General features: G+C 37.3%; 1 protein-coding gene across 3 annotated transcripts in view; it reads right to left on the minus strand.

Moving 5' to 3' along the window:
- Positions 1 to 6,410: 6,410 nt before the first annotated feature.
- The window catches only part of ZBTB44 (zinc finger and BTB domain containing 44), a 72,859-nt gene continuing 51,774 nt past the window's right edge, over positions 6,411 to 27,495 (minus strand). For 2 of the 3 annotated variants that reach the window (XM_039240244.1, XM_039240242.1), the window contains 4 exons: positions 20,684 to 20,768; positions 17,833 to 17,996; positions 16,183 to 16,483; positions 6,411 to 13,688 (listed from right to left, as the gene is read on the minus strand). In XM_039240244.1, the coding sequence (XP_039096175.1) occupies positions 13,406 to 13,688; positions 16,183 to 16,483; positions 17,833 to 17,848 (600 nt within the window). In that variant the 5' untranslated portion in view covers positions 17,849 to 17,996; positions 20,684 to 20,768 and the 3' untranslated portion in view covers positions 6,411 to 13,405. The remainder of the gene's footprint in view (positions 13,689 to 16,182; positions 16,484 to 17,832; positions 17,997 to 20,683; positions 20,769 to 27,495) is intronic. The other variant, XM_039240243.1, reaches the window with a different exon arrangement.

The following is a 27,495-nucleotide window of genomic DNA, read 5'->3' on the forward strand; positions in this document are numbered from 1 at the left end:
CCGGACTTCCAGCGAGGGAGGTTATACAGACGTGCGTCTGGGGGCGCTGACACCGTGCAAGGCGGAGTTAGGGCGAACTCTTCCCCAAAGCTGACCTGGGCCGGTCTCTTGTCTTCTGGGACTGCAGGGGGCCCCTGCTATGGGCATGGGACATGCTGTGGAACCCAGCTCTGGGTAGACATGCCCTGGTGTCCCTGGCGCATCTGGGTACTGCTGGGTGAGGCAGTGCTTAGACTTTCTATGCATGCGCCCATTTCCCTGTTTAAACCTCATCCTTTTCACAAGCCTTCCCTGCTGCAGCTCTTTAAAAGGCACTTAAGACAGTCTTCCGGGGCTGTGACGCCCGTCCTCTCACCCGTCTGGCACCGCTTGAGGAACAGCCACTTCGTGTGTGCCGGATAATGGCAGGGCGGGACTTGGGGAGTATGGGTAGCCAGTGCCCCCCTAGGAAAGGATGTGTCTGCGTAGTCGACCCAGGTCTTTTAAATGGCATCTGAAACTCCCCAAAGAGCCTCAGATTTGGATGTGCAGAATGAGCTCAGCTATACCAAAAAAACAAACAAAACAACAACAAACAAAACCTACGATTGCTGCCAGTGCCTGGCTTTAGGCTCCATTTTTAACTCAGAGCAACCTGCTCCTGGCTTGTGTTGGGGACACAGGCTTCCTCATGGTTGTTCAGGAAGACAGATTATGCCTGGAAACAAACCTCCTTCAGGTTTCGGCTCCACTTTTCAATCTCTCTGGCACCGCCTCAAAACAACATACCTGTGGGTAGGGACCCTGGCCCTTCTGCTGTCAACACGGCAGGCGGGACACACCTGCTTGGCGCCCTTGCAGACTTTGCTGTTCCCTCACCTCCTTTAGGCCTTTCCTTCTCTGGCCATCCTACCTCCCATCACTCGCCTGCCCACCGGCACCCTCCACTTACCTCGTTTACTGTTGGTCACACTCCACGAGGGCAATACTGTTGTTCTGTTGGACTCTGTTCCTGCAGTGCCTGGAACAGTGTCTGGTGTAGCAGACATTCATCATTTATGAGAGGGAAGCACCGAAGGAATTGTAAGAAGCAGAGGGAATCAAGATGGCAGGAATGTCTCTAGACTTTCAACTCCGCCCACCAGGCTCAGCGGAAGCAGAGTGCTGCCACAACAGGCCCCCCAGGTAAGTAACTACTTGCCCGACACTTCCTAGGGGAGAAAAGTCTCCTCAGCCTAGATCTGAGTTCAACTCTGGAACCTGGCTGAGAACTTTTCCTAATTCACCCTGTTTTCCCTAAGACATGGAGTTCCCCCTCAAAAACAAAGGGAGGTCGCCTAAGAATTTGATGAGGTCAGGGGCGCCTGGGTGGCTCAGTCGGTTAAGCGTCTGACTTCCGCTCAGGTCATGATCCCACGGTTCGTGGGTTCGAGCCCCCCACTGGGTTCTGTGCTGACAGCTCAGATCCTGAAGCCTGCTTCAGATTCTGTGTCTCCCTCTCTCTCTGCCCCTCCCCCACTCATGCTCTGTCTCTCTCAAAAATAAATAAATTAAAAAAAAAGAATTTGATGAAGTCAAATATACAAGATGACAGGACTTGGAATAGAGCAGACACCATCCACTGTTCAAATGAGGCTTGGTCTTAAGATCATGGGCCCACCTCTCACCAAACCCCTTCCCAACTCCCTACACATATTCCTCCTCTGGCCCCACTCCCGTTACCTTCTTCCAGGATCTTCCCTAAACTACTCACGTGATTCCTAAGTCATCTCAGTCAAGTCTGTATGCCTTCCCTCTCATCTACTTTGATCGTTAATCTATTTAGAGCAAGCCTTGTTTCTCTGCCTGAAAATGTGCAATGGTTCTCCACTTCCCACCAAATTTAGTTCAAATTCTTAAGGCCTTCTCTGATCTGGTTCCAGTCTGTAACATTTTCTTCCACTCTAACCCCCTCAGAGATCTTATAATGCTTGGCAAATTAAGCTACTTTCATTCTCTGGACCTTCTACCGCTTAGGCCCAAATGTTTCCTGGAGTGGCTTCCTGCACTCTCATTTCTCCCTGAACCAACCTAGACCTCTTTTCAAGGAAGATCCAGCTCAACTACTGCCTCCTCCATGTTGCCTTCCCTGATCCCTCCCAGCAGGGTCTCTTCCCCCTTCAAATTTCCAAAGTACACTATTTGGTGTTTTTCTCATGGCAATCAGTTTTATTTCTACAATTCTTTACTTCAGAAGCCATTATCTCTTAAAGTCAGATTTCATTTAACTGACCCTGGGCCAGGGACACCTTGTTACAAGAGACATAGATGTGGTATCTGTCCAAATGGAACTTCATCTCATGGAGTTTAGTTAGTCCAATTGATTTTAATCATTATAATAAAAAGCATGTTATGTGAACATAACAGGAAGCCCCAATCTAGTGTGCAAAAGCTTAAGAAGTGATTCATAGGGATGGACTTTGTGCATCAGTCAACCAAAGTCCAACCAGAAAATGGCAGGACCAGCGTTTGAGAGAACAATTTGGGAAAAGTGTGGCCAGACTAATGGCAGTTGTTCTCAGAATTAAAGTTATTATTCATTCATAACCATATACAGACTTTTATTTCATTTTGGCTTCATTTAAAAATGAGTAAGATGGGGGAGATGCCTGGGTTAAGCTTCCAAATCTTAATGTTTTTTAGAAAAAATGTTTATTTATATATTTTGAGAGGGAGAGAGAAAGCATGATTGGGGAGGGGCAGAGAGAGTGGGAAAATCCCAAGCAGGCTCCATGCCATCAGTGCAGAGCGCAGTGTGGGGCTCAAACTCACGACTCTTGATTTTGGCTCAGGTCATGATCTCACAGTTTGTGAGTTCAAGCCCTGCATTAGGCTCTGTGCTGAGAATGGAGAACCTGCTTGGGATTCTCTCCCTTCTCTCTGTCCCTCCCCCACTCTCAAAATAAAGAAACATTAAAAAAGAAAAAAGGAGTAAGATGGATGCCTGGCTGGCTCAGTTGGTGAAGCATGTGACTCTTGACCTTGGGGTCATGAGTTTGAGCCCCATGGTGGGATTACTTTAAAATAAAATGAGACAGGTGCCTGAGTGGCTTAGTCAATTAAGTGTACAACTCTTGATTTTGGCTCAAGTCATGATCTCACAGTTCATGAGTTTGAGCCCTGCGTGGGGCTCTGTGCTGACAGCATGGACCCTGCTTGGGGTTCTCTCTTTCCCTCTTTCTCCACCCCTCCCTGCACACTCACTCAAAAATTATTAAAAAAAAAAAACAAAAAAAAAAAACTAAGATTCTGACATATATGGTGAAGTGAGTTGAGTTTTTGATTTCTAGGTGTCAGGTACAGGGGATACACAAGAAAGACAGTCCTTGAAGTCAAGAATGCAGTCAGCAGTCAACAAAGGCTTGAACTAAGTTAGTAGTAATAGGGATGGGAAAACGTTACCAACAGAGGTGGGAAAGATAACCCAGTTGAGGTTATGAACTAGGTAAGAGTACCTAAGGAAAAAAAGGGACCAGTCCATATCTTTAGAACAAGGTCACATGCATTTTTTTTCACATTATAAGAAAAAGTTTACCTCTGTTTGAGAAGACTAAGTCCTGGCATAAGATACATAAAAACACCCATCTGCAGAATTTCCTATTTCCCACCAGCACTACCCTTCCTCGAGTGTCCCCCCCCAAGATGCTAGTGGTAGAGCCGGGGGAGAACCGCTCTGGCTTCTCTTCCAATCACGGTCTGGGAGAGCCCGCACAGATACAAGCTCTAACAACTCAACATCTTTGAGGTTCTGGCCCTTTCTAGTGGCCTGGAGATTTCTGAGTGCATCTAATGCTTTTCTATAGCCAGTTGGAAGGGCACTAACTACCATGTGGACCACAGATTATTATCCTGCTTATCTCACCGGGTTTTGAACACCACTAAAAGTGCTAGCATTTTATTATCTTTAGTAAACTCTATGCCCAACATGGGGCTTGAACTTACACCCTGAAGATCAAGAGTCACATGCTGTACTGACTGAACCGGCTAGGCACCCAAAGTGTTAGTCTATATTTATAAACTGTTTAAATATACTGAAAAGGAATTTTTATTAATCTTGTAAGGTAGAATCATTTGCATTCAAGAAAAAAAGTCTGTTCCTGGACAAAAGTTATCACGCACGCAAGTCCTACTATATGCACTGTTGATGCTTGGGTTGCCCCTAATTTAAAATAGTCTACAGGACAATAGATGGAGCTAGAGAGCATTATGCTAAGCGGAATAAGTCCGTTAGAGAATGACAAATACCATTATTTCACTCATATGTGGAATTTAAGAAACAAAATAGATGAACATAGGCGTGAAAAAAAAGAAGAAAGAGGCAAGCCAGGAAACAGGCTCTTAGCCATAGAAAACAAACTGAGCATTGCTGAAGGGAAGGTGGGCAGAGGGATGGGTTAAAAGGGTACTAAGGAGGGTACTTGTGATGAGCACTGGGTGTTGTATATAAGTGATGAATCACTAAATTCTACTCCTGAAACCAACGTTACACTGTATATTAACTAACTGGAATTTAAATAAAACCTGAACAAGGAGAAAAAAGTACAATGGTCTACAGACATTTTACTTGGCTGTTATCTTTTAATGTTCTAAAGCAACTTTCCCAACAGAGGATCTCTAGAAAGCAAAAATCATCAGAGGCAATTCATCTGAGGCAGGCCTTTTACTGGAGACTGTGCTGATGTGTTGCTAAGTCTGACTATTCAGGGTCTCTGGTCAGTCAGACTCACCCATTTGGCTAACAGCAGTCAGAAATGTTAACTGTGGAAAAAATCAGGCAGGGATAGAAAGAAGGGTGTGGGATTACCCTTTTTAAATATTTATTTAGAAATAATTCTAATGCTGACTCTGCCCAGAGCTGCTGCAATGTTCACCTATCTATGAGTAGGTACAGAAATTTCATGTATTTTTTTGTAGAATTCAATTAAACTGATCAGTTTAACAACAACCGGCTTTCTCTTTGTTCCCAAGGGTGTTCAAAGCTCAATTCAAATCAGTTTGTGGATGAGAAATTTCTTGCCTGTTATCAGCATTTTCATCTGTATAGAAGTTTACCCATATAAAAAAATGAGTTACACTAAACTTTGGGATTTGATGGTTGTGAGCAAGTTTTCCCCACTTAAACTCCTCATGTCTGTAGATTTTGTAAATTTAGTTGAGTACTTAGAACAAATATTACTGTTCAAAAGAGAACGCCCAAATGATTAATTACAACTCTCAGGTGAGGAGGGAGATAAACATCTTTGGTTATTACATTTAGTATCGTTCACTAATTTTTTTTCTGTAATGTAATTCATATGCCAATAAAGCTGTAGGATGTACAGATAACCCTTCAACAATATGGGGTTGAACTGTGCAGGTCCACTTATACAACTTTTTTTGATATGGTAATATAAATGTATTTTTTCTGATTCTCAGTTAAATTTCCTCCTCTCTAGCTTACTTTATTGTTAAGAATACGGTATATAACATATATAATGTAAATGTGCTAAGTGACTCTAAGACTTCCAGTCAACAGTAGGATACTAGTAATTCAGTTTTTGGAGATTTAAAAGTTACATGTGAATCTTCCATGGTGTGGTGGAAGATTCCACCTCTAACCCCTTCACCGTTCAAGGGTCAACTTTGTAATTATTTTAATTTCTACATTCTGCATTTATATATATATCACCTGTGGTTGAGGCTACTGAGGACCCAACAGTTTGCTGACCTTGAATGATTTGGTAAACAATTACTAAAAACACAACACACTCACTGAATGGAAAGACGGTGCTTCTTAAAATTAACCTCTTCCTCTCTGAACTCAATTCTAAAGTGATCCTACTAGTTTGGTCTTGAAGAAATAATTTTCTTTGCCTGTTACTCTCATTCTATAGACCAATTATTACTAAAATCCACATCAAGATGAATCTAAACTTAGAAAGCCCTTCCTTTAAGCTCTCATAGGCTTGTTACCCATGCAATGGGCTGTTCCCCTCAACCTCCTTCAAGTACCTATTCTACGCTTTTTGGTTATAAGACATTACTCAAATGTTACCAACAGGTGCCTCATCAAAAGCACAACTTCAGAAAGACGCAGGGCAACTTTTAAAGATGCAACCCATCCCTCGGGAAGTAGATTTGCACAAGAACCTGGTTCAATAGCTCTAGGATTTGATGACTTTCTCTAGCCTTCTTTATATCTCTTTAAATCTTGGGATGGTGTTTGTGGAATTTGTGCACCTTCAATTCTATCCTTCCTCGCCCAGGAAGCTGGTGTGTGTCGTCTAATGTAAGATTCTCTGGTCTGTACATGCTCAGTGGATGACTTTTCTCATCTGCTATTCTCAACCAACACCGCCAATTCTTCCTTCCAGCCAACAATAAATAACAACAGCAGGAAGTTTTACTCCATAAAGCATTAATAAGATATTTTAATGAGAAAAAAATCTTAGTCTTATGTTTCTATTCAAAGACACTCAAAACTAGTTTTTCCCTGCCCGTCCCTTCTAACTGCAACTTTATTTGTGACCATGTAATAAAGGCCAGTTTAAAGATTTTTTTTTAAAAAGTTTAAACCTTTTTAAAAAAGATTAAACAACCAGGCTAGCAAAAAGGTACTCAATAACATACTTTCCTTATATCAAACAGGCTAATATTTCAGTACAGTGTAACTATACAGAATATATACAATACACATATGTTCACAAAGCAAACACTATAGGCTCAGAACAGATTTGAAAAAACATGATATTCACATTGATTACAATAACTCTAAAAATGATTGTAACGTTGAAACGGCACTTAGTTTACAAAAAAGTCACAAAAATATATATATATATATATATATATATGAAGTCACCAAGAACTATGGTTCTTGTAAAATACTAATAGCCAGATACTAGTATATAAAATGTGAAGTTCTGATATTGTATACATTTTTAGGAAATAAAACAAAATCCAAAACCAGTTTTGTTATTGTTGAAAGTCAAACATGCCAAGTAACTTAGCTATGGCCACTGTCACCAAGTACAGCCATATTTAAATGAGATGACAAGTGGATACAAAGCTGGTGAACTGGGGCCTGGCACAGTTAAGAGAGTTGTACTGGTTCTAAGAGAGGGGCTGAAGACATAAAAACACCCACCTACATAATTCACATTTCTGCCCCAGCATTACCCTCCCCCAAGGGTTTCACAAAATGCCAGTGCCCAAAAGGAATTATAATGCTGCAAGGTAAAAAAGTTTCCCCCAGACTTCTTTGATGTTGGCCTATAGGAAAATATTAAGCATGCATCAGCTAAACAAAGCAGTCACCCATCTGGAAAACTGTGGTACGCAGTTTCCTCCCAGGCTGGTTGTACTAGAAAGTACTCCAGTTTTTAAATGGAGCCAGATTTATATGTTAGCTCTGTAAAACATCGAGCTACTGTAGCAGCAAATATGAAATTACAGAAACAAAACCACAGTTTTATTTAAAAATTCATTTCTGTGAAATCAATTTTTTTCTTCTTATCTGTCGCCTGTAACCAGACATCAATATCTTCTATCACTGAAGTATGGTCAATTTCAATTTCAATCTGACTTTCTCATTATGCTGCTGTGGAAAAAGACAAGTCCTAATCCTGGAAAATCTTAATTTACTTTTAAAAATGAGAATACAGGATTTTCAAAGTAAAAAAAAAAATCTGTGTTCTAAAAGTATCTCACAAATATATATATTTAAATATTAAAATAGGCTACCTAGGACTTTTATAAAATGGCTTTTGAAAAGATAGTAGAGGCACAAAGAAACCACATACTATCTTCCAATTGGACATAAGGTGCCACAAGGGTGCCCTACAGAGAGGCAGGCAATCTCTATCTGATGCAACAGGAGGCACCAGGAACAACACAAATATCAAATATATTATTGGGACTTGGATCAAAACCAAATTTTACTCTATTGAGGACCGGTTTTTAAAATATTTTGAAATATATGCATTTTAGAAGCCATCATTTTGTACAAGGAAGAAAATGAACAAAGTTTATGATCTTACACCTTCCAAGTACCTGGTGGCATTCATTTTAGGCACCTGAAAGATGAAAAGCAGTGCAACTTTCAATAATTTAATGGACTACTCTCAGTATGAGAGACTTTACATAGCATCTATCAACTTGAAAATTAAATTGATAACTGAAGTAAAAAAAAAACTCTTAGAGAAAACACACTTATACTCATAGAAAAGGTTCTCTCTAGAAAACAGAGGTTTCTAGGAACTACACAAAAGGCTTCCCACCTTTAAATGAACACAGCTTCCACTAATGCCAACGGGAACAATGTGTGTTAAGGGGAGATGGCCGGCTCCTCTTCAAGTAGGGAAGATTTATCCTTCCTTAGAAGGTGATGTACTTTGGTAACCTGAACATTCAATTAGAGGATGATTTTTTAGCTGTTTTAACTGGATTCTGAAATCTGGATAATTAGACCAGCATTTGGGAATACAAGGATAATTTAAAAAAAGTCATGACACTAGCCCCTCAAACCATCAAGCAGCAATTTTATCAATAAATCATCACAATTGAGCCCAGGGCTTTAAGCTTAATCATCAAACTTAGTCAATTTAAAGAGAAAGGCAATAATCAAATAATTAGATTTTACAAACCAGGCACTTCAAACTGAAATTAAAATTTAAGTTAAAAAATTTTTTTTAAAAATGTGTTTTCAATCAATGGTCTCCACTTTTAAATTCTTTGTAAACTATTATGTGCACAGGTACCCTGGTGTTAGCTATAGCTTGCCTGGGCCCTACATGGAGGAGGCTCTCTTAAAGTAGCATAAGCACTTTGAGGCGGTTCTGTATTTTGGATACTGCCAAGCTGAGACTCCAATAACATTGCCTGACATCTCTGCACAGACTATCTGTAAAGACACAGAACTTTTTTTTTTTCTGTCATAAAAACAGAATCACTACAATGTAGTGGAAATATCTGTGTTAGTTTAGTATGAACTAAAAAAAAGTACAACTGTGATGTCACTAAGAGCCTACATCCCATAATCTAAGCTTACCTCCCCTCATTAATAAATTTCAACATTTATAATCTAAAAATGAAATATCCACAGAGTGCCTGTTCTTTAGCTGAACCCGCAAATTGGTTCAATTCCACTTTACTGTTTAATCTGAACCATTATTGCTTTTGGCAAATTAATCTTACTGAGGACTTCCCTTTTATAGGGTATAAAAATACCCTATATTACCACATTCTGTCAATCAAAATGACACTAAAAGATAGAAGTGGGAATAAGCAAAATAAAAAATAAATTTTGACCATTTTGTTAGCTTAAAGCTAAAGGAGTATGCTTAGCTATAAATATTCCTCATAGATGTGTTTATACTATAATAGAACTCTCCTTAATTTTGTTCCACTGCTTCAGAAAACAAAATCTAGTTTCTATACATTCTTCTCTGTTACTTTTAAAATCTGAATATATTATAAATAAAGTATATGTCAATAACTTACAGTGAAAATCACATTTATTATCTTTTAGCAACTTTGGGTCGCTTCCAAATGCAAACTTTACTAGCACTCCCCCACCCCCCAGTTAATATTGTGTCTAGAAAACTATTCTCCCTCATTTGGATGTATATTTCAGAGTTATAACTTCACATTTTGCAGATGAGTGAAAATATAATAAGTGCCACATGAAAGTTTCTTATTCTCTTCTTCATCAATTCGTCAAATCTGAAACTCCTTTCAGTTAAGATATTACAATTTAGGACTTCATTCCTCAAGTAATAACAATGATTCTCTCCATGTGGTAAAGTACAGAGTTGACATTACCTTATACAGTAATGTATTTTTCAGGGACTACAAAGCTGAGAGACTAAAATTGATCTGAGGATCTTCAAATTAAAAGCCACTAAATAAGATAACTGGCTTCTATTTAGAAGGAGTATAAGAATAAAATAATGAGAGATCAAATAAAAGACTGAAAGAGTTAATAAAACTTCCAAAGGCTCCCAGGGAATCATTTATACATTAGGAGAGTCTGGCTCAGTAGTTAGAAGGTAACAGAGTTACCAGTGATACTACATTAGACATGCTGACTAGTCCATTCCATTTGATAAAATATTTTAACAAAATGCAAGTTTTTCTGTTTGCTTTTAAAACCAAAGGGCATGAGTCATAACATGGAACCAAATTACTTAAGCTGGAATGGTTTATATGCTGAAATATTAATATGTAAGACTGACTTAGGTTATTTAAATACATTTTAGTACACTTTGTCTCACTGAAATTAAGAACGTAAAAAAACTGGCAGTGTAACTAAATGTGCAACTAATTATGTAAAATAAAAATTAAGATTACTTGAAATTCAAATTTAAAAAATCCATGTAAATATATTTGTGGATGATAATCTCCAGGTTTCCATTTATAAAAAAAACTTTTAAAAACCCAGTATTAATCCCTTTTTTCTGAATTATTACAATCACTGTCATGCTAGATGCTTCCATTGTTAGAATATACCCTTAAAAATGGAAAGGATAACTGCAGGAGATTTAACACCCAGTCTCATAGTGAGGTGAGCATCTTTGCTCATTTCTAAAGTGTATCATACCTATTTGGTAGCATAAAAATGGAAAATAAATGCTCTTCTTGTATAAAATTCTTGGTTTTATAAAGGCAATTTATCCTGCATCCTAAAATTTAAGCCCTTAAAATATCACAAAGTTACCCTCTTGGGCCTTATGAAAGACAGCTATGCTTAAGTATTCTAAACTGGAATTTTTATTTAGTTACACTGGTAATTTCTAATGCATGGGATAATGTAACTGGCTTTCATCTCTTTGCAATGCTTTCCATATATTCTGGTAAAAATTATCCATTCAGGGATCACTCTCTTATACGAATTATAAATAAATCTAAATAACGCTATATACAATGATCCCTTGCAGCTTAGTTTAAGCTAAAAATCCTTAAAATTGTGTATCAAGCAAAATGGAGAGCCTCAATGAAAAAGAAAAGAAGGCCTCTGTTCATATAATTTTATGTTAAATACTAATTAGTCACCTATATTGTTAAGATCTGGGGAACAGACAATAAATCAAATATACATTTTCATAGTATATTCAAATTTTTCATAAAACTTGAAAATCTGTGCAATTTGTAATTACCAATGAAAATCTAAAGTTCCCAGTTGGGAAAGAATAGCCAGTGATGGTAATCCTACATTCTGAGAACAAAGAATACTTTAGAGCAGCCAAAATTGTGGGCTTTCTTAACACAGAGTTCTCAGGATAGGTAGGGGATATGCTAAAACACTTTCAATCATACAAATCCCCAAACAATTCTTACATGTTCATTTTCTTTAACCCTATTTCTCCTCCCATTTTCTTCCTACTAAGTTAAAAAAATAACTCTTAGAACTGAAGGCAACAATGATTCCTGGTCATAATTTTACCTGTTCTTTGTTTTGCCAATATAAGATTTAGAATTAACTCCAAAGTTTATCCATTGGTAGGCACAACATTTTTCAAGAATATGTATGACACTAAAAATAAAAATTCCTGACCTTTCTAGCTGAGACACAGCCGTACTGATACTAGTAAGTATTAGTCTGTTGTAAAAAGTAATTCAATCCTATTAGTAAAGAAGCATAAATGATGGAAGCCCAGTATGACCTGTGTATGTTGATCTTTCTGAAGTTATAATATACCTATGTTTGGGAGCAAAGGGGGGAAAAGAGGTTCAAGACTGAGATAAGGACTTGGTAACAAGTTAAAGACAACAGAATCTGGAAAAAGAATGTTACCTGAAAAAAATCTTCAATGAGTTTACCTTCCCTTCCTTTTACATTTGTGGGAGGAAAAATCAATCACAGAATTAGCCAATTAAAAAAAATGAAACAATAAAATCACTATAAACTTAAAAACTTAATTTTTTTATTAAGGTCTAGTACCCGAACAAAATTCAGATCTTGTGTTTTGAATAAGAAACTATTTAGTTTCTTTTTCTAATTTAATCAGGTGTTTTCATAACTTTAACCTTTGGGTTACATAGAAAAAAGGTAATTCAAAAGTTCACTGTTCATGGACTCGTGAATATTTAGGATCAAGGTCAGTGATGCTTTAATGGCACCAGATGAAAATATACTTCAATCTAGAGTATGACATAAATTTAAGCTATAAATCAGGAAGTTTATTTTTTTAGCAGCAAAAGAGGTTATATTAATTTAAGGTTTTTAGTTTTTAGTCTTAACAATTTTTCCCCTAGATTTGAGTCATAGATGATCAATTTAAAGCCTCTTCTTATCTGTTACATTATTGCTTACATTGTGTAAAAACTACACTAACCCTTTTAATAAACTTGTCAATGTCTAAAAATATTTTTGAACAAAAACAATGTATCAGTGACACAGGGAACTTTGTAAACAATCTTAGTTGGGTTAAGAACATAGCCTTAACAGAGAATTCTTTTATTTTGTCCAAATCAGCACAATAAAAACATCCCCAACAATACATAAACCTATATATAAAATATAGAATATCTCCAATATTTTTCCTTTATATAATATCATGCCACTATATGCAAGAGGAAGTACTATTCATGGGGCAAGAGGAAAAATGACTTGGGCAATGACCTAATTAGCCAGGCATTAACATTCAAAGACCAGGTAAACAACAGTTTTAGTCAGAAAAGCAGTATTAAGAATTCCTACAAAGTTGGGATTTATGTACTTCATTTTCCACTGCTGGTCATCTCATGCACAGCCTGACTATTCCCAATGATAGTTCTATGCCTTCTTTCACAGAAGAAAGAAAGAATATTTGGAGTGGTACTAAAAAAGTTCAGGGAATGCCTATCCCTACACCAAATTTCACCATGAAAAATAACAGAAATGACAAAGCTTTAAAAAAAAAGAATACACTGGATTTCAGAAGTATTTACCCTAATAATTTTTAAGAAAGCTTACCGTAAATATTTCCTAAACCAACAGGCTTTACAAAATATTGTACACTGTCCTGTGTATAGGAGTAAACATCTATTCAGGCTGTCAAAATCTGTTCAGTAATTTGTTTCCGGTGTTCCCTTTCATCTCAGGAAGGTCAACAATCATCTAAATTCTTCTTTACCTAATAATCTTGTTAGCCTACTTTTAACAATGGAAGAAGAAACTGATATAGGCTTGAAGTCAACTGGTTCTCCTTAAGTCTCATAATTTCAATTATGTTTCAACATGATGTTATTGTGCACTTACAGAAGCAATCTCTCAGTCATGAAAAATAAAACATCAGTTGTGGGGCTTACAAAGTAAAAAGGGAAATTCTTTCCCAAACCCTTTTTTGTTTGAAAAATTAAATTAAATTTAAATGTACAAGACCAAGCACAGGCACTTTCCAAAAACCAAAAAAGAAGCCAAACCATGAAATTACTCAATGGTTATAGAAGACAGCTCTGATTTGTGGGGGTCATCTCTGGTTGCCTCGGCACAAGCACTGGTCTTTGGCTGCTCTGGCATTTCTTCCTCTTTTTCTGCCAGCCCACCAAGAGACCCCAAGGGGAAAGTGCTTTCACAATTCTGGGTCGAGGAGACCTGTGAAATTACAGGCATTTGAACAGAGGAGTTGGTTTCAAAACTGTGTTCTCCAAGATCATACTGAACAAGGGTCTCTTCTTGCTCCTGGTTTAAGTAGTCCGGTACTAGGAAATCACTAGATAAGAGGCAAAGGATGAAAGAGGGAGTTAATTTTCAAACCAGTAATAAATTAGCCACAATAAAAAGACCTGACTTGTAAAACAAGATTGGGATTTTTCATTTCTCTATTTCTTGACTAATTTTAACTCAGGATATTCAAATTTCTAAACTTTCCTAAGTATGAGTCCAAGCCATCCATTAGAACCAAAGTATATCAACTCTCTCTACTACCAATAGATAGGATTAATTATCACCTTCACTTGTCACTTTAGACACCTAAGCAGCCTTTCTTGTTCTATATAGAAGAGTTTCTGTATACAAATACAATTAGCATGCTCACTTAAGCAAATATCATTTGAATAACTTATGCTTTTCTTAGATTATATGCTAATTAAGAGGTATAGAAACCTAGCTTTTTATCATTTCCTGGGTATAAGTTAGTTAAGAAACTAAGTCCTTATGCATAAATAGCATTATACATAATGTACTATAAAGAGAAATATAAAGAATAATTTATATGTATTCTGCAGTTAGAGTTAGTATATGAAAACAATAAAAAATTCTGTTTGAAGTAGGAATAGAAAATGAATGCCATGAGATTATCAGTACTCAGAAAATATTTATTAATATTGAAAATATTTAATATTATATTGATAGGATTAAATATGTAATAATTAAATATGGACAGTAAAATATACCAAAATTTTAACAGTGGATATTAATCCTGAGTGGTGAGATCAGAAAACATTTTACTTTCTTATATTTTATACTTTCCTACATTAAGATTTCTACTATAAGCATTTTTCGTAGTTAAAAAGAACATTATAAAATAAATCTTAAATGCTTTAATTAAATTTTATTGCTGGACCTAAAAAGTTCATTCTACTTGGAATGTCAATAACTAATACATTTAAGAAGGTGGTTTTATAATCTGATTGTCCAGTATTAATAAAAAAATTAAAATCTGTTCATTTACAAAGCAATTTAAAATGTCCTATGTTTTATTTTTTAAAAAGTCTTCAGGTGTTAGACAAGAAGAATGGAGGATAGAAGGTTCTGTACAGGGAAGATACAGGCAATAGGAGTGGTTAACTGAGACACTATTTTAGTTCTGAACAAACAATGTTTGATAATATATATATAATTTAGGTTTAGTGATATGACAACCAGACACTCAAACATGATTAAACAACATGAATGTCGGGTCTGAAGAGAAAAAATCTGTGCAGGAATAATTTGGAATTTACTGTGATTTAAGATTTAAGAAATAGAGATGGTTTAAACTTTTAAAGTTTAGAAAGATTTCGTTTTATAAAAAATTAAGAATTCCTACAGATGTATATTTGTAATAAAGTATTAAAAAAAGACAACAGAGTTTTATATTTAGAGACCTTTGAAATCACGTTTAAAACTTACATTTTATCTGTCTCTCTGCTTCAGGCTTCTTCATTTGTAAAGTGACATGTTTAATCATAAAACAATTTAGTGGTAGAGTCAGAATTAAAACCTGATTTCCTTGGATACTCTATAAATCATAAAGGAAAGCTATCATAAATTATTAATGAAAAGCATAGAGCTTTAAATGGAAAAAGGAAATCTGACTTAAAATAATCATATCCATTATAATTGCTGTTGAAGTTCCTTTCTTTAATATATATATTCCTTTATAAAAAATTAAAAAAAAAAAAGGAAGTGGTCAAAACTTTAGACATCCAGAGTCTGAATTAATCCAATACCACTGAAGATCATCTGACATGGTAACTTTTCCAATAAGGTCTATATCAGTTAAGCGTAATTATTTTATTTTTTAAAATTTTTTAATTTATTTCTAGGAGACAGAGAGAGAGACCGCATGAGCAGGGGAGGGTCAGAGAGAGAGGGAGATACAGATTCTGAAATAGGCTCCAGGCTCTGAGCTGGCAGTCAGCACAGAGCGAAAGTTGGACGCTTAACCGACTAAGCCACCCAGGTGCCCCTATTTTTATTTTTTTTAAAATGTTTTAATTTATTATTGAGACAGAGAGAAAAACAGAGCATGAGTGGGGGAGGGGCAGAGAGACAGGGAGACACAGAATCAGAAACTGGCTCCCGGCTCTGAGCTGTCAGCACAGAGCCCGACATGGGACTCAAACCCACGAACTGTGAGATGATGACCAGAGCCGAAGTTGGATGTTTAACCAATCGAGCCACCCAGGCGGCCCCCCTTTAAGCTTAATTATTGAAAAAACAAAAAAACCAAAAACCAAAATAGACAAAGCAAGTCTACAAAGTCTAGTCTACTCCTAGAAGGGAAAAATTTCCAATACCAACTAGAAAAATACTTATAATTGTATATACCTAGAAGACCCAGCAAAATTGTATCAGATCAGGAGATGAGAATATGGACAGTGGAAATTTAAAAGGAACGTGACTGAGTAGCCAGCAACCTGTAAGCATAGCAGGCCGCCCTGACAGCAGGGAAAGAGAGTTTAGTAAGCGGTTTTCCTGGCTCGTTTTGTTGTGCGCCTCACCTGCTCTGGAAGTAGTTTGCTAGCTCTGACGCTTCATGGTTCAGACTCCTCAGGTGCACGATTAAATTTCCAGAGTTGGTGAACATGGCGCCACATGTTTTGCACTCGTAAATCCGAGGCTTGCGGATAATGTGCCGGGAAACCCTCATGTGGTGTTTATATTCCCCGAAGGAAGTGAAAGTGGCACTACAAATCTGGCACCGGAAACAGCGTTTACCTTCATGCTTTAGGCGATGCATCTTTAGCGAGTAAGCCCTGGTGAACTTTTTCCCACAGCGGTCACACTGAAATGGTTTAATTCCTACAAAATAAAGCAAATCAAAATATTATCTAAAAACAAAATAAAGTGAAGAGTCACAAGCCTCAAAAATTTGTGAACTTCAATTTTATAGCAGGAGGTAATTTAAAAAGGCAAAAATCACCAGCAAAAATGGATTCCAATTCAACATCTCAGAAAAAGTACAGAACATTTGAAAAGTCATTAGTGCTTTAAAAAAAAAAAAAAAAAAAAAGAAAGGCATTAGAGGGAGAGGTAAACTAGTTTATACTCAAGCTGATTTTTGAATATTCTTCTAAATAATCTGTTTTATAGACTTCAAAACATAACCACAGTATTTAAACAGAATCAAATCCTCATAAAACATTATTTTATTAAAGTAGTAAGGTTTATTTTGAAAAGATGTGAAAATGTACCTACTCTTCATTCCAAGAGAGAAATGAGAACATCTCTGAACATAATTAATAATCATGGTATCATGATTAATAATGATATTATTAATGATAATCAACTATCATTTGGTGAATTGGATTTCTGGGCATATAATGTAAAGTGATAGAAAAAATATATAGAAACTAATATGTGAATTATGAAGTATATTAAGTGTCTCTTCAATTAGCATAGTTTTGGCAAAAAAACCCTAAAAACCTTAAAAATACAATCTGTTGATTTAAGTCATAGGGAATTGATGTTATCTCAGGGACTATTAGACCTATCTACAGAGGAGGAAGGCAAGAGGATGGCAAGTTGAAAACAGTAGCAAAAATTTCCTACTCATCAGAGATGTTTTACCTACAAGGATTTTGTTGCCTTTTTGTGATCACTGAACTTAAATTTCAAATGTTTTACATGTCATTTATTCAAAACCTTTTACCCTAAAAAAATGCTACAAAGCTGTTAATCAGGGCAGAGAAATTTAGTATGGCAAAGTTAAAATTAAATTTTAAATAAATTTAAATTTCTAAAAACATGTTTTTATTTGGAAATAATTCCAACCATAAAGAGACGTTACAAGAATAGTAAAAAGAACAGCAATAAATGCCCTTTTGATCCCATTTGCTCTACCATCTGTTATCTGTGCTTCTCTATCACACAGATATACACACACCTAATACACCCAATACCTTTCACTTATGTATTATACACACATACCCCACCAAGTTTTAATCTGAACACTTATGCCTGTGGCAAGTGTATTATATTAAACAAATAGCTTTCTGACACTGTACCATTTTAGCAACAGACTTAGCTTTATTTGAATTCTCAGAGACATATTTTTTTAAACTCAAAAACATGTTTTCTATTTTTAACTGGGATTCCAAATATAATGTTTCAAGTACTGATTTATACAACAATAGGGAAGACAACATTACCTGAGTGGATGAGCATGTGCTGTTTTAGGTTCTGAATACGGGTGAATCGTACCCCACAAGTTGGACACTGAAAAGGTCTATCTGGACCATTTGGACTTGGTCGTTCCGTACTGCTGGTAGAAGGAGCTATGTAGAGTTGGTAGGGATACTGAACATTTTCCAATCTAGAAAAAGACCAAAGAAGGGAACTAGATTCTGATTTTTAAGTTGAATAAACATTTCTGCACAACTTCATTTTTAAAATATTTTTTAAATTTTTATTTATTTTTTTACAAATAGTTTATTGTCAAATTAGTTTCCACATAACAGTGCTCATCCCCACAAGTGTCCTCCTCCATGCCCATCCCCCTCTCCCTCCCACATCCATCAGTCCTCAGTTTTTGTCAGCATTCAAGAGTCTCTCATGGTTTGCCTCTCCCCCTTGTTCCTCCGTCAAGTTCCTCCTAATCCTCCTATACGTGCAAACATATATTTGTCCTTCTCTGCCTGACTTATTTCGCTCAGCATAACACCCTCAAGGTCCATCCATGTTGCTACACATGGCTGATTTCATTGTTTCTCATTGCCATGGAGTATTCCATGGTATAGATAAACTACATCTTCTTGATCCATTCATCTGTTGACGGACACTTAGGCTCTTTCCATGTTTTAGCTATTGTGGAGAGTGCTGCTATGAACAATGGGGTACATGTGCTCCTATGCATCAGCATTTCTGTATCCCTTGGGTAAATTCCTAGCAGTGCTATTGCTGGGTCATAGGGGAGTTCTATTGTTAGTTTCCCGAGGAACCTCCACACTGTTTTCCAGAGGGGCTGCACCAGTTTACATTCCCACCAACAGTGTAGGAGGGTGCCCGTTTCTCCACATCCTCGCCAGCATCTAGAGTTCTCTGATTTGCTCATTTTAGCCACTCTGACTGGCGTGAGGTGGTATCTCAGTGTGGTTTTGATTTGTATTTCCCTGATGAGGAGGGATGCTGAGCATCGTTTCATGTGTCTGTTGCCTGGGTGGCTTAGTCGGTTAAGCATCCGACTTTCGCTTAGGTCATGATCTCGCGGTTCGTGGGTTCGAGCCCCGCGTCGGGCTCTGTGCTGACTGCCAGCTCAGAGCCTGGAGCCTGTTTCAGAGTCTGTGATTCTCTCTCTCTGACCCCCCCCTGCTCACACACTCTCTCTCTCTCTCTCCTAGAAATAAATAAAACATTAAAAATTAAAAAAAATATACATATATATATTTTTTAATAGTTTACAGAGAGAGACACAGAGAGACACAGAGAGAGAGAGATGGAGCACAAGTCGGGGAGGGTCAGAGAGAGAGGGAGACACAGAATCTTAAACAGGCTCCAGGCTCTGAACTGTCAGGACAGAACCTGATGCGGGGCTTGAATCCACTAACTGTGAGATCATAACCTGAGCAGAAGTCGGACGCTTAACCGACTGAGCCATCTAGGCGCCCCTCTGCACAACTTTAAATGAACAAAACAAAAAAATGACTTTTTGAAGAGTTTAACTATTAGATTAAAAGTTTCATTTACAGTAATATGAAATACAATTTTGAATTGTCCAGAATGTCCAACATCTTAAAGACATATTATCACAGAATATATCATAAATGGTTTCACCTTAGAAATTTTTAATCTCTTTAATCCTTTCCTTCCTAGTATTGCTTTAATTTACGCCCTCATCAATACAAGGTTGAATTAGTAACTCCCTCTCTTTAGCCCCAGACCCCTCCAATTCATCCTTCTGTTTCATAGTGATCTCTGATTAAATCAGCCCCCTATTTAAAATCCTGCAATGGTTCACTGTTACCTTCAGAATAAAGTCTGAACACCTTTGCAAGGCATACAAACCTCCTCATGATCTGGGTTCTGTGTACTTTTCCAGCCTCATTTCTTCTCATATTCCCTAAACATACCATGTACCAAGCAGTTCCTAATAGTTCTCTTTCAGTGCTGTGCTTTTGTATGTTTAACTGATGGGTATGACTGGATGAGTGAGGTTAAGAAGGGAAGGTTAGAGGTCTTGGCCATGTTAAGTCTGAAATGCCCTTATCTATCTATGTGGAGATATGAAGCAGGGAGGGACAATTCAAAGATAATGACTTGGGATTTATGGGCAGAGATAAGGATTTGGCGAACTTTCTGTAGTAAGGCAAATAGTATTTTTCACTTTGCACATCACATGATCTTTGTTTCAACCACTCAACTTTGCCATCCAGACAATATGTAAACAAATGAGCACGGCTATCTTAGAACACCTGATTTATAAATAAAGGTGATGAACTGGAATTGGCTCACCAACTCTCAGATACTATTTAAAATACTACCTAAAATTGATTATTACTTAGATACTAGATATAGTATTAAAATAGTATTTAAATAGATACTATTTAAAAATGATGGGCCTGTGCAGTTTTAAAATGCCCAATAAACTTTGTATAGGTGGTCTACTTTATGATGTAATGCTATCTCTTTACTCTGAAAAATAAAATGAGGTACCCAATAAACTTATTGAATTTCCAGTTAAAATGTTTGAATTTATAGTTGTAAGTACATCCCCTTCTTTTTGAAGTTTGTTTATTTTTGAGAGAGAAAGAGAGAGAGAGAGAGGGAGACGAAGAAAGAGGGTGTACACTGGAGTATGGGGGAGGGGTGGGGAGGTGGAGAGGGAGAAGAGAGAATCTAAAGCAGGTCCATGCTCAGCATGGAGCCAGACTTAGAGCTCGATCCCATGATTGCGAGATCCTGACCTGAGCCTATATCAAGAGTAAATACTTAACTGACTGAGCCAACCAGGTGCCCGCAAGTATACCCCTTTATAAGAAAATGAAAGACTATGTCGGTACTAACCGATCATCATCATCTGCATGAGCATTAGTGCTAGAAGTGTTTTGAAGTGTAGGTAACCCTTCAGTGACGCCTTCATCTACTGAACCTGTGAATAAAAGGGAAAAAAGAGGACAGCAGTCAGTACTTTGGTATAAATAAGGCAAGATATCAATTGCAATCTCTATCTCCAAGCCCCTAAAACAAAGAATATAAAGAAATATTTAAAAAGAGATCATATTTAAGACAAGAGCCTTATATTACTATATTACTATTTAAATTATTTTAGGAGTGTTGCTTTGATGGATATTTCAGAAACAAGCAAATTCAAATGTAAACTAAAAATTCACAAATAATAATGTTATATCATTTAAGGAAGTACTATTTTTACTTTTGAAAATTTTATTGTGTCATAGGACTTATTGTATATAGAATTTTTACATAGAATTAAAAAGACAGCTATAAAGTGAATGCCTACTTGTACAATCTCCACACAAGTCCCACTAATACAATGCCAGCATCCTGGAAATCTGTTTACCCCTCCCTAATCACAAACCCTTCCTTCCAAGAGGTAACCACTATCGTATCTTTTATGGTCATTATTTCATTCCCTTTTATCTTGTCCCTCTTCCTTTTAAATGTAATTTTATCTCCAACACATGTACCTACAAACTAGGGGTTGGTTCTTGCTGGAACAGAGCCATGAAGCATCTAGGGCTGTTTTTACACCACAGTGGCAGAGTGGAGTAGTTACAGTTGTGACAGAGACCATGTGGCAGCTAAGTCTAAAATATTTACTATCATGCCCTTTAAGGGTAATTGGCTACCCTTACCAACATAAAGCTTAGTGTTACTGCTTGCAAGCTTTATATAACTTGAGTTACACTGTATGTATTCTTATGTCCTTTTTCCTTCAATATTGTGGACTGATTTGTGCTGTTATAGGTGAACAAAGTTTAAACACTGTAATATTCATAATCTATCCATTTCATTAATGATGGACAGTTTCAGGCTATTATGAATAATGCTGCTGTAAATATTCTTGTACAAGTAACTTAATACATACATGCATGCTTTTTCTAAGATATCTATACGTAGGAATGAAATTGCTAGATCAAAGGATATGTATATGTGACTTTATCAGAAAATGCTAACCTTTTTTCCAGAGTGATGGTACTAATTTACATCACTACTTACAGTGTACGAGTTATGTCATTCTACCTCATGAACACTTGGTATTGTCGGATTTTTAAAATTTTGCCAATTTGGTGGGTGTGTAGCAATATTTCATTGTGGTCTGAGTTTTATTTCCCTATTACCAATGAGGTGGAGCACCTTTTCAAATATATACTGAACCCCATTTGGTGAAATGCCTGTTCGAGGCTTGTTATTCAGTTGTTTGCTTTTTACTATGTTTTTTTTTTTCTTCGTATTTTAGTGATACACATGTTACAAACATTTTTCCCTCTTCCGTGGCTTATCTACTCACTCTTCTGATGACCAAAATTTATTTTTTAAATTTACATCCAAGTTAGTTAGCGTATAGTGCAATGATTTCAGGAGATTCCTTAATGCCCCTTACCCATTTAGCCCATACTCCCTCCCACAACCCCCCCACCCCCCGTAACCCTGTTTGCTCTTCATATTTAAGAGTCTCTTAAATTTTGTCTCCCTGTTTTTATATGATTTTTGCTTATGTTCATGTTTTGTATCTTAAAGTCCTCATATGAGTGAAGTCATATGATATTTGTCTTTCTCTAATTTCACTTAGCATAATACCCTCCAGTTCCATCCATGTAACTGCTAATGGCAATATTTCATTCTTTATGATTGCTGAGTAATATTCCTGTGTGTGTGTGTGTATACCATTTCTTCTTTATCCACTCATCCACTGATGGACATTTGGGCTCTTTCCATACTTTGGCTATTGTTGATAGTGCTGCTATAAACACTGGGGGTGCCTGTGCCCCTTCGAAACAGTATACCTAAATCCCTTGGATAAATACCTAGTAGTGCAATTGTTGGGTCATAGGGTAGTTCTAGTTTTAATTTTTTGAGGAGCCTCCATACTGTTTTCCAGAGTGGCTGCACCAGTCTGCATTCCCCCCAGCAGTGTGAAAGAGATCCTCCTTCTCCACATCCTAACCAATGTCTGTTGTTGCCTGAGTTGTGAATGTTAGCCATTCTGACAGGTGTGAGGTGGTATCTCATTGGGTTTTGATTTGTATTTCTTTGATGATGATTGATGTTGAACATTTTTTCATGTGTCAGTTGGCCATCTGGATGTCCTCTTTGGAAAAGTGTCTATTCATGTTTTTTGCCCATTTCTTCACTGGATTGTTTTTTGGGTTTTGAGTTTGATAAGGTCTTTATAGGCTTTGGATACTAACCCTTCATCTGACATGTCGTTTGCAAATATATTCTCTAATTCCACTGGCTGCCTTTTAGTTTTGCTGATTGTTTCCTTCACTGTGCAGCTTTTTATTTTGATGAAGTCCTAACAGTTCATTTTTGCTTGTTTCCCTAGCCTCTGGAGACATGTTGAGTAAGAAGTTTCTGCAAAGTCAAAGAGGTTTTTGCCTGCTTTCTCCTAGAGTATTTTGATGGCTTCCTGTCTTACATTTAGGTCTTTCACCCATTTTGAGTTTATTTTTATGTATGGTGTAAGAAAGTGGCCGATGACCAAAATTTAAATTTTATTTTTTTTTCAAAACTGGGATTACTATGTCAAGAGGTTTAACATTAAAAAAATATTTTTAATGTTTTAATTTTGAGAGAGAGTGAGCGCATGAGTAGGGGAAGGGAAGAGAGAGAGAGAAGCAGAAACAGAATCCGAAGCAGACTCCAGGCTCTGAGCTGTCAGCACACAGCCTGATGTGTGGCTCGACCTCATGAACCATGAGCTCATAACCTGGGCCGAAGTTGAATGCTTAATTGACTGAGCCACCCAGGTGTCCCTAAAACTTTAAATTTTAATTTCACTGAATTTATTAGTATTTTCCTTTATGGCTGTGGCTTTTTGGTCTTTTTTGCCCTTGAGATTTAGGTCTTTTTTTTTTTTTTAAGTTTATTTATTTTGAGAGGAAGGGAGTATGAGAGTGTGGCGGAGGGGCAGAGAGAATCCAAAGCAGTCTCTGTGCCATCAGTGTAGATCTCACAGACTTTATCTCACAAAGTTTGAGATCATGACCTGGGCTGAAATCAAGAGTTGGACACAACCAACTAAGCCACCCAGGTGCCCCTAATTCTTTTCTTTAATCTACCTGGAGCTGATTTCATAATCAAACACATTTATTGAAGTCCGTCTTTTCTTCTCTGCTATGCAGTGCTCTACGTGCTCTCAGGCATGCGTGTGTTTCCAGGTTCTCTATCAGTCCCATCTGTTTGTCTCAACTTCCACTAATGCCAATCTTCAGTTACTAGTGCTTTTTATTTTTTTTTATTTTTTTAATGTTTTTTTAAATTTATTTTTAGGAGAGAGAGAGAGACAGCGTGAGCAGGGGAGGGTCAGAGAGAGAGGGAGTCACAGGCTGAAACAGGCTCCAGGCTCTGAGCTGGCAGTCAGCACAGAGCCCGACGTGGGGCTCGAACCCACGAACTGCGAGATCATGACCTAAGCGAAAGTCGGACGCTTAACCGACTAAGCCACCCAGGCGCCCCTACTAGTGCTTTTTAAATCTTGCTATCAGGTAGAACAGCAAGTCTTCTCACCTTGTTCTTTTCCTGAATAACTTGGCTATTCTTGGCTCTTTGCAATTCTTTATACATTTTAAAATGAGTTTGTTAAACATAAATGGTAATAATCATTCTACTTCCCCCTTCTCTATTAGTTTGGAAATAACATAATTCTTCACCCTTTTTTACTGGTTACTTTGGAAATTAGACACATAATTATCAAAGTCTAAGTTAAACAAAACCTTTGAACATTAAGGATATTAGAACAGTTTAACTGCAATTTCCACACTCTTATTCTGCAACTTATGAATTATTGTGATATTTTACTCTTTTGGACAAAGCCTCACAAGACATTGTTTTACTCTTTTATGCAAGCAATATTTACCTACATTTGTCCATTCACTTCACTTCTTCCTTCACTCTTCATTCCTTCTTCTATCAGACCTCCCATCTGTGCCCACCACTTCTGCCTGAAGTCTGTCCTTAAGAACTTTCTTTTGTGAGGATCTGCTGACAAATCCTATTTCTGTTTCTTTGAAAATGTCTAATATTTCACATTCATTCTCGAGAGCTATTTTCACTGCATGCAGACATCTAGACTGGCCGTTATTTTCTTTTAGCACAAGGAGGATATTATCCAGCTGGTTTTTGATGTTATTAATACATCATTCTTCTGAAGGTAATATCTTGTTTTTCTTATTATTTTCTAAATTTTCTCTATAATGTCTAGGTTTGTATTTTTATTATTCCTATTTGAGATTTGCTGGCCTTGAATCTATGGATTGATGTCTTTCATCAATTCTAGAATATTCTCATTTTCTCTTCTTAGGACTTCATCAAACCTCTGTTTGTACTGTCCATAACCCTTACCCTCTTCTCCACTGTAGTTTGTACCATCGTCTCTGTGATGGTTAATTTTGTGTATCAACTCATTGGGCTAAGGGATGCCTAGATAGCTGGTAAACCACTATTCCTGGGTGTGTCTGTAAGAACATTTCTGGAGAAGATTAGCATTTGAATTGGTAAACTAAGTAAATAAGATACTCCACCAAGGAGGGGTATCATCCAATCCGTTGAGGCCAGAATAGAACAAAAAGAAGGGTAAATTAACTCTTTCTCCTTGAGCTGGGGTATCCATTTTCTCCTGTTCTTGGACATCAGCACTTCCAGTTCGTGGACCTTTGGACTTGGGATTTATACCATCAACCCTCCAGTTCCCAGACTTTCAGATTTGTACTGGCATGACACCATCAGCCTTACAGGTCCAGCTGGCAGATGGTGGACTGTGGGACTTAGCCATTATAATCATGTGACTGAATCCCTCCTAAGATATCTCCTATATATACTCTATTGGTTCTGTTTCTCCGGAGGACCCTAATACAATACAGTCTCTCTCTGGGCAGCATTCAGGTGATTTCTTTAAATTTATCTCCTGATTCATCAATTCTCTCTTCTGCAAAATCCAATCTGCTGCCAAAATGTTGACAGAGTTCTTTAGCAAGCATATTTCTTTTATACCTGTGAGTGAAAACAATCCAGTTTATTTCTACTACCTGTTTTTGTTTTCCTGTTGGTTATCTCTCTGCCATGTTTCCTTGTGTGTCCTGGTTGTTTTTCACAGTAGTTACTGCCCTTGAAAAGGACTTGTAGAGGAATGATTTGCTTAGGTGAGAATGAATATGTCCTGTTCCAGAAAAGCTTTGTTTACTGCTTCCGCTAGGTTCCTGGAGGGCACTACCTAAACAAATTCAATGAAATTCCCTGGCCTACTGGTACAAGGAATAATCAGGATCTAAATGTGCAAGAAGCTGGTCACTGGCCACGACTTCTCAGTGATGTGTTTTTTTTTTTTTACCTGTTTTCCTTTTGCTAGTTTGCCCATTGCCAAGGCAGTTGTTTCTACAGTCAGTTCCCTGGAGAATGGACGGAGGGTAGCAGGTTTAGTTGTAAGGGAAAGCCTTTGGGGTACCTACTTAATGTAGAGAAACTTCTCTAAAACTTCACAACTTTTTTTTTTTTTAAATGTTTTATTTCTAGGAGACAGAGAGAGAGTCAGCGTGAGCAGGGGAGGGTCAGAGACAGAGGGAGTCACAGAATGAAACAGGCTCCAGGCTCTGAGCTGGCAGTCAGCACAGAGCGCGATGCGGGGCTCGAACCCACGACCCGCGAGATCATGACCTAAGCGAAAGTCGGACGCTTAACCGACTAAGCCACCCAGGCGCCCCTAAAACTTCACAACTTTTAACATACTCTGGGCCTTAACTTGGGTTTGCCTTGCTCTTCGAGTTGATGACCTAAAGCCAATTTGTGTTCTGACAAATGTCTTGGGCAACAACTGGTTTTAGTGCTCTGGCCTCCACTTACCTCTCTGGGTTGGGCTCCCTCCATCCCAAATTTAACCTGGTAGTTAGCTAATTATTCTTTCAAATTCTTTTAAAGTAACTTAAAAAAAAAAAAACAAAACCAAAACCCACACTGCTGTTTTAAGTGGGAAAGCAGATCCAAAAACCTAGCCTGTTCTTTTTTTTTAAACATTTATTCATTTTTGAGAGAGAGAAAGAGAGAGAGAGAGATCTGGTATGAGTGGGGGAGGGGCAGAGAGAGAGGGAGACACAGAATTCAAGCAGGCTCCAGGCTCTGAGTTGTCAGCACAGAGCCAGGTGCGGGGCTTGAACCCACGAGTGGGGAGATCGTGACCTGAGTTGAAGTCATATGCTTAACTGACTAATCCCCTCAGGTGTCCCAAACCTAGCCTGTTCGAATCAGAGACTGAATTTGTCAATGTATTTATTGTACGCTGTTTCACCAAACAAATCTGAGCTGCTGAAGTTTTAATAGCAAGCATGCTTTTGCTTGCAATATTTTAATGAAAGCTAAACTAAACTAATTTTAACAGTTTGCATAATACCATATACATGTGGATATTTAATAAATATCATCTGTTAATAGACACTTAGAATGAAATTTCCTTCTGATGAAAACTGAGAATCCAGTACTTCAATTTTCCCCTTTGGAACACTTGAATTAGTTAACATTACTAGGAAATGAATACATTTTCCACTTAAATAAAATTTTCCATAAAAAATATAACCTAATCCCTTTTGAGGCATCCAAACTTACTTCAGTAAGGTTTTTGTGCTAGAAAATCTGTGACATTTTTG

Source organism: Hyaena hyaena, unplaced genomic scaffold (assembly GCF_003009895.1).
Source record: "Hyaena hyaena isolate Hyena2069 unplaced genomic scaffold, ASM300989v1 scaffold_171, whole genome shotgun sequence".
Lineage (NCBI taxonomy): Eukaryota > Metazoa > Chordata > Mammalia > Carnivora > Hyaenidae > Hyaena > Hyaena hyaena.